Source organism: Toxotes jaculatrix, chromosome 13 (genome assembly GCF_017976425.1).
Source record: "Toxotes jaculatrix isolate fToxJac2 chromosome 13, fToxJac2.pri, whole genome shotgun sequence".
NCBI classification, from domain to species: domain Eukaryota; kingdom Metazoa; phylum Chordata; class Actinopteri; family Toxotidae; genus Toxotes; species Toxotes jaculatrix.
This window is the reverse complement of record NC_054406.1, coordinates 8,521,897-8,532,219: the sequence shown is the minus strand read 5'-3', so window position 1 is coordinate 8,532,219 and position 10,323 is coordinate 8,521,897. Positions and strand designations below refer to the sequence as shown.

Sequence of the window (10,323 nt, the reverse complement as noted above, 5' to 3'; positions counted from 1 at the left end):
GATTCCCTGCATTTTTATGAGGGAAATCAGTTATTTCTGTATAAAAAATAAAAAAATCTGATCCCACGGCCCCATAATAAACAGGCCATGGCTCAGTTTCTATCTGTTTGATTGGGCCGGTTGGGTTTAGAGTGGGCTGAAGGGATGTTTGTTGTTTGCGGGGAAATGTCCAGGTGGACAATAACAGTGTGGGAAGCTGGAAAATGTGCAGCACATCTCCTCGTCTTGGTGTAGGAGGTAAAGTCAAGACAGAAAGGGTCTTATGCAACCCAAGCCGGCTATGCTTGGATTAACAGTACAATCATCTCTAAAGTATTGTGAATGAGTCATAATGCAGTAATGACAGCCACCACATGATTTCTGTGCATGGTTATTTAAGATTATTCTCATAGATGTTAATCTAATATGAGCCTGCTTTCCATAAAAATCACATTTGCTCACACACATTTCTTAAAATAAGCTTAGCTTTTCAGGACAACCGACATCAAACACCAAAACCTTTTTTGGTGTAGTATTTTATTGAATAAAACACTTTAGTTACATTGGTAGTCCAAGCTTTTGGGTGTGTGTGTGTGAGAGAGAGAGATCGACCTAATTCGGTTGGCTTTGCTTATGTTCAACAACGGGGCTATCAAATTCGGTGGCGCGCCGTGATCGTATAGTGGTTAGTACTCTGCGTTGTGGCCGCAGCAACCCCGGTTCGAATCCGGGTCACGGCAGTCTGTTTTGACTGAGGAGACGAGCGCATATATAGAGAAACGGCGACGAAAATGTTGACCTTGCTTCACCTCCAACTTGTTCCTCCTTCAAAGACGACGTAATAATCCGACGTTTATTGTAGAAAAACGTGGTGCGAGTACAGCACTTTTATGCATTTCTAATATTTATTATAATCATTATAACTACTATAACTTAAGTTAGTTATTCAAGTATCCGAAAGATCAACTTAGACGTAAATTTAAGCTCAATATCTCCGTCTGGTCAACGGTGATTTTGCCCCTAATATCATCAGACTAGGTGGCGCGCCGTGATCGTATAGTGGTTAGTACTCTGCGTTGTGGCCGCAGCAACCCCGGTTCGAATCCGGGTCACGGCAGTCTGTTTTGACTGAGGAGACGAGCGCATATATAGAGAAACGGCTACGAAAATGTTGACCTTGCTTCACCTCCAACTTGTTCCTCCTTCAAAGACGACGTAATAATCCGACGTTTATTGTAGAAAAACGTGGTGCGAGTACAGCACTTTTATGCATTTCTAATATTTATTATAATCATTATAACTACTATAACTTAAGTTAGTTATTCAAGTATCCGAAAGATCAACTTAGACGTAAATTTAAGCTCAATATCTCCGTCTGGTCAACGGTGATTTTGCCCCTAATATCATCAGACTAGGTGGCGCGCCGTGATCGTATAGTGGTTAGTACTCTGCGTTGTGGCCGCAGCAACCCCGGTTCGAATCCGGGTCACGGCAGTCTGTTTTCGAGGGTAAATGCACAAAGTCCAACATTTTTGAATGACAGCGGTACAAAACATTAACCGAACGAATAGACATCGTCGGGCTCAGAGGATGGACGAGGAGGACACTATTTAACAAGAGATTTAAAACAAACAAACAACAAAAAAATATTGTATAACAGAAGGTAATGGAAACGACGTAAATCAGTAACATCAGTGGTGTATGGAGTTTCGTGGCTAAGTGGAAAGTGAAAGGTAAAGAACAAAGGAAGTGAGCATAAGACAAAACCTAACCCAAACAACAAGCCATGCACCCAGAGAGAGGGAGTGAGACTGAATCCAGAGGGTACGGGTAGCAGTGACATTATTACACCGATTGGAGGCAGCAATACACCGAGCCGCGCCTAGTCTGCCAGAAACACAGAAGAAGAAGAAGAAGGAGCGCACAAACCAGGAAGCCAATGGCGGAAATATAGATCCACCTCACACTTTCATTTCACAATTTTTCGCCATTTTTGGCTTTTTTTTCTCTCCTGAATGGAGAAGCCAGAGTTGTAGGCAGCAGATGTCTTCGGCTTAAAAGCGGTGGACGGTTTTGAAGAAACAATGTCGTCGCGTTTAAGTGCCTGGCAGAAACTGTAAAGTGAATGGACGAATAGGCACCAGCCGAGGTCCTGTGACTGACAGCCTGCAGGATTAAACACCGGTATGTTTAACGTTAAAGTCTCAATTTGACTTTTTTTTTTAATCAAAAGCCACAACATATGAGAGAATAATACGTATAAAAGTACTGGCACTCTGTTACATGAGTGGGAGACAGCAGATTTCAAGGAACATCAGAAAACAGATATTTTGATGGAAAACCTTAGAGAAGCAACCATATGGACAACTTGACAGCAAGTGTCCCTGAGTTTAAATAACTTAAATGTCTTCAGATTGTCTCTAGCCTTCCTATAATCAGTCAAATGGTGGCCTGTCACTATCAGCAGCAAATAACAGGTGGCTGTTTATTACTGTAAGCTCTGCAAAAACGAATACGTCTGTGTCCCTTTGAAATAACAGATGCAAACATCTATGTAAATATAATGTTTCTGTCAAGCCAGGGCTGTTATGATGAGATGTGAGGCCTTTCTGCCATTTCACCTTTTGTTTTTTTGCCTGTATAGTAGAACAAGGACAAAACCAGAAGAGCAAGTTCTGGCAAATGTGACCAGTCGTATCCTCTGCTTATTGAAAGAATCAGCAGATAACTGGTTTCTTTGACACGGACAAGAAAGGAAAGACATTTTAATAGATGTGCTGTATGGCTGAAAGTTTTACTTTTGATTTTTTTTTGTTGTTTTTTAAAATGATATACATTTTGGGTACTTTTACCTTTACTGGACACTTGATATAGCAGAGACATATGGTAGAGGGTGGACAGAGAGGGGTGGAATTGAAGGGGACATTGCCGCTAAATGGTATTTTAGACAATACTGTGCCTCCAGCTTTGTGGCTACAGTTTAGCGGCAGCCTTCTCCTGTTACAATATAAAAATATCGCCCCTGTCTACAAGTCGAGGTCCATTAAGTAATGGTTTTGCAAGTTTGGTGTGTGTAAGAACACAACCTGCCTGCACAGAGGCCTAACCTTCCTCCTCAATCAACACCTTTAGAAAATCCCTGCAGCAAGACCCCAAAGTCTGACATAAGATTTTGGGCTCTGACTCTTACCCCCCTAGATTAAAGCAGCACTCCAGCAATTTAATATCACATACTACATGAAGTTGCAGAACTTGTGACAGACAGATTTAAAATCACCTTTAAACGTCATACTATACACTAATCCTCCATCTATGACTCCTGATCCACAGACATATGGCCCTGCTCCTCAGCTAGCCACGGGAGACGACGACACAACACAAGCATCATGTTTCTGAAAACATCGTTCACCACCCTGATCGTGGGGGTGTTTGTGGTGTACGTGCTCCACACGTGCTGGGTGATGTACGGCATAGTGTACACCAAACCCTGTGACAACCCCAAAGGTGACAACTGTATCACACCCTTCCTGGCGGGGAACCCGAAACTACAGGTGAGCAGTGTGGATGGACGGTTGGTCTCGCTGACTAATCAGTTTCGATTCCAGTTTGTCTTCTCTTCAGCTGTGGGCGGATTGGTTTAAATAATAATCTTAGTTTAAATAATAATGTAATAACATCTGTAATATCTCTCTCTTGTTTACTAGTTGAGTATCTACACTGCACTGCGGCCCAATGCAGAGGGAGGACATACCCTGATCCACAAAGAGGAGAACTTTGATGTCTACAGCAAGTTTGAGAGGTTGGTGGGACTCAAGTTTCAGAGACATATGAGTCCTGAGATCTGATTGACTAAATGATCTAATTAAAGTTTTAAACATTAATTTGGACTCACACTCACTTCATCTTCTTTCCTCTTTTCCCCAGGATAGTCAATGTCTCCCTCCCTAAGAAGACACGCAACAATGGAACTTTATATGCCCTAATATTTGTCCATCAAGCTGGCATCTCTCCTTGGCAGGATCCACGACAGGTCCACTTGGTGGCTCAGCTCACCACATACATGATCCCTAAACCACCTGAAATCTCTTTGATATCTGGAGAGGATCAAACACAGGTGTGATCAGGCTTTCTGAATAATCTTTGTGATGTTGTATTGAAGAAACAAAATAGTTTAATTACAACTCTTTCTTCCTCATGTATTTTCTACATGATGCAGGGTCAGAAAAAAGAAGCCCAGCAGAAGAAAAGCGGTGATGGTAACCCAGCAGCAGGGGGTAGAACTGGAAGTGGAGCCACATCCACTTCAGATCACCCAGTTTCCCACTGGCGATCCCGCCTGACACTCAACATTGTCGGCGACCACTTCCTTTTTGACAGAGAATATCTGCCAAGTGATGTCCACAGATATCTCAGAGCGTAAGATAACGAACAAACAAGCTCACGTGCACACACACAGACAGTGAAAGAAACTCTAATTCTAAGCATTGATCTGGATATGTTTTAGAAACTACTAGGAATGTTAAGGTCCTTAGGGACAGAATACAGAGTTCCATGTCACTTTGAGTGAAGTAGTTTTATTGGGTTTTGATTATTCTACTTATGGGTTACACAGACTACAAAAGGCATCAGAGGATGTTTTGTTGTTCTGTGTTTCAGATTCCAAAATGGTAAGAAGATGGTGTATCTACCTCTGCTGTTTGTTGATGAGCTCAGCAACCGGGTCAAGGACCTTGTGGTAAGTTTTCACTTTTAAATAAATATTATATAATACACCGCAACTGACTGGTAGTTTCCCAGAGGCAAATTTTAAATTCACTACTTTAGTCTGTTATTATTTTTGCTGAACTTTATTAGAGTAAAATGCATAAACATATACTCTAACCCTGTGATTCATGATCCAGACCCTTGCTGATTTGTTTTCATTCCCCTGAGCCATGAATTGCTTCCTGCCTCAGAACAATACAAAGTCCTTGATGGCCTGAAGTTTTTTTTTGTTTTGTGTGGGTAGGAGATCAACAGTACCTCCATGGAGCTCCCTCTGACCATCTCTTACGATTCCATCTCTCTGGGGAGACTACGCTTCTGGATCCACATGCAGGATGCTGTTTACTCTCTGCAGCAGTTTGGTATGTTGCTCTCTCTCTCTCACACAAACACAAACAGTTCTGTCTAGGCACCTTTCTCTCTAAATACCATCTACTTTTACTGTCTGTGTCTCTGTATGTGTTGCAGGCTTCACAGAGAAGGATGCTGATGAGATTAAAGGGATCTTTGTGGACACTAACCTGTACTTCCTGGCTCTGACCTTCTTTGTAGCTGCCTTCCATGTAAGTCTGACTACAGGCACAATCTTAAATTTTAAAGCTGCATAACCATCAAATATGGTACCATCAGTTATTGATGCAAGTTTGATGTTAGGTAATTAGTTTACATGCCGTATGCTTTAGGAAATGTGTTTGTTAAAAACAAACTTACCTTCTCTTCACTTTTGTTCGTCCTGTCTACAGCTTCTCTTCGACTTCCTGGCCTTCAAGAACGACATCAGCTTCTGGAAGCAGAAGAAAAGCATGGTGGGAATGTCAAGCAAAGCAGGTAGGTAAACTTTGTTCTCACTGACCTGCCAGTACAGCACATTCAGACAAGAAGAAACACAACACAATAAAATGTGTAAAACAACTGAATCTACAAGAAACCAGGCATCATCTGTGTGTTGCTGTATAATCTGAGTCAGTGAATCAGGACTGCTGGGAGGCCAGATGTTGCATTCTGCATCCTTCCACTCACCTTGGCAATCTCAGATGCATTGAAATGAGGGACAGAGTGAGGGATGTTCTTGCACATTTGCTGACAGCTAATGGAAAGAATTAGCCATCTGCAAAATTTTGAGAAGCAATAAATATTTTTTTTCACAGCTGTATAAGTAAGAGCACTTTGTAAGGTTTTTTATGATTCGGATAAGTTTTCAAACAGTTTTGCCAGACCTCTCCCCTGTGCTGTAAATCCACAGGTCTGACTTTGTGAGACACTCGATTTATGGATATTTATTCATGAAGTCTGAACAAGAATATTGGAATGGACAGAATATGATATAGTATCACCTTGTAAATGCATTTAAAGCGTGGAACTGCTTTCATCATCTGCTGGATTAACTATTTTCCATAGAAAATCTAGAGCGAATGATTCATCGGCTGTGTTGCACTAACTTGGGCAAAGCGATCACAGTATAAAATTTAGCGTTTGCGTTTTTTCTTTCAGTGCTGTGGCGATGTTTCAGCACCATAGTGATTTTCCTCTATTTGTTTGACGAGCAGACCAGCCTGCTTGTCCTCATACCCGCCGGGATCGGCTCTATCATTGAAGTAAGTACACACATAAACCTGCACACATCCAGAGACGTTTACATAGGTTCAACTACAGCATTCAAAATAAAAGCACATGTAATGTCTCTAAAAGATAATTTATTTTTAGGATGGAATTAATTTATTTTCCTTAGCTTTAGATTTACATCATGACAAATTCGACCACATGGGTGTTACATTACATGTGACTGATACAGCTGGAAATGATAAAAATATTTTGGCTGCAGGTTCAACCTGAATCTAAACACCTGAAGTCTAGTGTTCAATGGACTGAGAGCCGTCTTTGTTTAAAGTATTTTTTTGTATGTGTCACCTAAAATAATATTTAACATTTGCCAAAGTAGGGCAGAGCTCAGTTAGCTCAAAGCCTCCCTGAAGGGGAAGTAGATGCCTAACTGAGTTTAAAATAATTGATTCTTTAATATTTTTAAATTGTTTTTTCTTTTTTGCAGGTATGGAAAGTGAAGAAGGCCTTTAAGATTCAGGTTTTCTGGAAAGGAGGCAAACCAACATTCCTGGTAGGTCACATTCCTCTGTGACCTTTTTTTCAGATCTGTTAACTTCACACTTGTGCAGATTAAAAAATGCATGAAAACATGTGCTAAGAGTATTTCTGTGTTTCTTTTCTGTGGCACAGTTTGGGAAATTAGATGAATCCGAGAGGAGAACAGAAGAGTACGATACTCTGGTAAGGCGCAATAGCCTCACACACACATGCGTGGAGAATTAAGCATACCTTCTACCGTGACTAATCATATAATACACACACATAAGCTAATCATGACGTGCCTTGTGTTTCTCTATAGGCCATGAAGTATCTGTCATACCTCCTGTATCCACTGTGTATTGGAGGGGCTGTGTATGCACTAATATTCCTACGATATAAGAGGTGGGTGTGCGTGCGTAAATGTGTGTACATAACAAGCACAATTTCTACTATGCAATTACTGATTATTTGCTAATTATGCCACAGGCCTTCCAGTCATTACTTGTCTTGATTGTCTGTCTCTCTCTCTCTCTCTCCCTGTCATAGTTGGTACTCATGGTTAATCAACAGTTTAGTGAATGGTAAGCTAAAACACCTTTCGCCTAATTTATTAATTACCATTTCCATTACTCTCTTGTTACTTGATTATAAACAAAAAGCTAATCAACGTGTTCTGTGACCTTCACAGGTGTATATGCCTTTGGCTTCCTCTTCATGCTTCCTCAACTGTTTGTCAACTATAAGGTCAGTTTACGACAGATACTGGATTATTTTTCATACAATTTTTTTTAAAAATGGGTAAAAGATGAAATAAATGTATCTTTAGTAACATATGATTTCTGACTTCTGAAAGAGGCAAAATGTTGACATTGCCAAAAAATGCTAACGCTGGCAAAAGATGTGCCTCCAGTTTTTGGAAACAATACAAAATCACTAAATTTGTCACATCACTATTTTCGTCTTTTTACATTAAACTACGGTAACTTGTTCTTCCCTGTTCTCCATTGACCAGCTGAAATCTGTGGCCCACCTGCCCTGGAAAGCCTTCATGTACAAGGTGAGAACAAAAATTGAGATTGTCACCTGTTCAGTTAAAGGAATTTGCTCTTTTATTGTTGAGAAGATTGATTTTGATTGATCATTACCAGGCATTCAATACCTTCATCGACGATGTGTTTGCCTTCATCATCACCATGCCAACGTCTCACAGACTGGCCTGTTTCAGAGATGATGTCGTGTTTCTCATTTACCTCTACCAGAGATGGTACTTGGACACACACACACAGCTACTCATTTCAAAAGTTGCAGGCAAAATATATCCAACAATTTTCCAATCTAAACCTCTGCTTCTGTCTCCCTCCCCAGGCTCTACCCGGTGGACAAGACAAGAGTAAATGAATATGGGGTTTCTTATGAAAAGCCCAAAGGAAAAACTCACAAGGACTAGAGGGGAAAGACGGGTTATTGGCTTCCATGATCTGGTATCTTCAGGTTTTCTCTTCTGTCCACTGTTCTCCACAGACCTAATCTGGTATCAACTAAACTGGTTTAATGGTTTAGGTGGGGTGGGGGGGGGGGGGGGGGGGGGCGTTGTTTCTGGTCAGTTAGTTTTAAAATGAGCAGGTGCATCAACATGCTTGTGGTTTGTGACTTTTTTTCCCGTCCCATAGTGCTAAGTGTTCAAAGGAAAGATCAGCTACTGCTTATCTGGCTTTTGCAGTCCAGTCCAGAGAGACTTTTTTTTTTTTTTGCTTCTTTTATTTTTTGTTTTGTTTTGCAATATGTGACGGAACAGGAGGATCAATAAGCTCGATCTAGAACGCCTTTTTAACTGCCCCAAAAACAAGGGAAAAAAAGTGTTTGTGATTGGTGTGAATGGCCGGCACCCTGCTCAGGACCGGAGTCTACAAAAGGTCAGATACTGCTCAGTTAGAAATAGTACACTGATGACTATAATAACTTTACTATTGTAGGTACTGGGGGCAACTTAGAGCCTACTCTTCCCTTTTTTCCAAACATGATATAGGTCCACAGCACCAGTCACATTCCTTGTCTGTTGTAATGACTCCGTCCTGTTAATGTCACTGATGGTCTATTTTATTCTTGGTTTCCAGCTTTGGGTCTCTGCAAAGAAAACTGATTTGATTATGCAAAGAGTAAAAAAATGATTCATTGCATTTTAAGCTGAAACTGCCTCTTCAGAACCACTGTAAATATTGTATTTTCAGAATTTTAATTGCTGCGTCAAGAAGGGATTATTATAATTTTAAACATTTTTATATTTACAAATTCCAATTAACTGACAGAGTACATTTTGAGAAGAGCCGGGTTCAGACTGCTTTGAGCAACTGATACTTAGACACATACAGAAGTTTCCCTGTCGTAATTATAGCTTGGATGTTGGAAGGGAATGCCATATACAAGTTGGAAACTAGTCATTACGGTAACTCAAATAGGCAAAACCGGGCAGCACTGAAACATAGGCGGATGTATTGTTAGCTCATTTAAATATTCCTGATTCAGAATTTGAGTGCTTTTCTAGAAATGATATGAAATTATGTTAATTATGTTTGAATATTGCTCACTGACAAGGCTGTTAACAGGCACGTAAAAAGTAACAAAAAATAGACAAAATTTCAAATACATCACCTCCAATGTTAAGATTTTTATTAATGTACTTTTCACCTATGCACACATAAAGTGATTTGTTGCCGTGGAGACGGGGATAGGTTGCCTGATCATTCCAGAATCTGTTGAGTTGCACTTTCTGCGTCTCTTGCTCTGTCTGCACGTTACATGATACTGACTTTTACCACACCGTAACACACGAGGGTACCACTGAGAGCCACACTGTCCTTTATATCCTTTCTAGTTTTGTAGTTTTACCTGTTCGAGTATTTTTTACATATCAGGGCCAAGAAAGTCTGTTAGTGCCAAATGTGAGAATGATTCTTTGAACTGTTTGTGAGCTTCGTATGTTCACCATAAACGGTCCATCTGATGTTTTTAAATAGACACTGACATTGTGGGTTAAGCAGTAAATGGTAAGACTTGTGGAAAGTATTACTACAACTGGATTTACACAGTCACATTTTGATTTCTCTGACATAGTTCTAATGTAATGTTTTTTGTTCGTTTTTTTAATAGACAGCCTACTCCATGTTCAGATATCAGGATATATTAGGTCTGTGCACATTGGTCCAGCGCAGAGTTTCTTAATCCTGTATAAATGCAGCCAGGAGAGATGTACCAGAAATTTGCATTGAAATGGTTTTACTTATTGTAATGTTTGTGTTTTTGATTGAGATTAAATAAAAATGACTGACTGAACGTTACTTGCAGCCTCTGGACATTTTTCATGTGTACTTAGTCTTCACAGTTTTGATTTCAAGTGATAAAAGCTTTAACTGGTCGATATATATATATATATATTTTTCAGATTTAGTTTAATTTAATTTAATTTGTTTGCTTTTATCAGTTTGACTATTACTTTATAAA

At 40.0% G+C, this 10,323-nt stretch overlaps 1 protein-coding gene and 3 non-coding genes across 4 annotated transcripts; all 4 read left to right on the top strand.

Moving 5' to 3' along the window:
• Positions 1-647: 647 nt before the first annotated feature.
• On the top strand, positions 648-719 carry trnah-gug. Its single transcript has one exon. It is a non-coding gene; the product is annotated as a tRNA-His (tRNA).
• A 305-nt stretch (positions 720-1,024) lies between these two features.
• On the top strand, positions 1,025-1,096 carry trnah-gug. The gene has a single exon. It is a non-coding gene; the product is annotated as a tRNA-His (tRNA).
• A 305-nt stretch (positions 1,097-1,401) lies between these two features.
• trnah-gug lies at positions 1,402-1,473 on the top strand. The gene has a single exon. It is a non-coding gene; the product is annotated as a tRNA-His (tRNA).
• Positions 1,474-1,896: 423 nt separating this feature from the next.
• On the top strand, positions 1,897-10,160 carry clptm1l (CLPTM1 like). The gene is made up of 18 exons (XM_041053875.1): positions 1,897-2,163; positions 3,310-3,530; positions 3,684-3,778; positions 3,904-4,093; positions 4,196-4,395; positions 4,636-4,714; positions 4,988-5,105; positions 5,212-5,306; positions 5,487-5,571; positions 6,235-6,338; positions 6,791-6,856; positions 6,976-7,026; positions 7,145-7,227; positions 7,372-7,406; positions 7,514-7,569; positions 7,838-7,882; positions 7,974-8,089; positions 8,191-10,160. The coding sequence occupies exons 2-18, from the start codon at positions 3,366-3,368 to the stop codon at positions 8,270-8,272; spliced, it is 1,665 nt and encodes a 554-aa protein (XP_040909809.1). The 5' UTR covers positions 1,897-2,163; positions 3,310-3,365; the 3' UTR covers positions 8,273-10,160.
• The last annotated feature ends 163 nt before the right edge of the window (positions 10,161-10,323 follow it).

Coding starts and splice junctions, on each gene's coding strand:
- clptm1l (XM_041053875.1), top strand. CDS start 3,366: ATGTTTCTGAAAACATCGTTCACCACCCTGATCGTGGGGGTGTTTGTG. Junction 4,094..4,195: donor CTGGAGAGGATCAAACACAG/GTGTGATCAGGC, acceptor TACATGATGCAG/GGTCAGAAAAAAGAAGCCCA. Junction 6,339..6,790: donor GGATCGGCTCTATCATTGAA/GTAAGTACACAC, acceptor TCTTTTTTGCAG/GTATGGAAAGTGAAGAAGGC.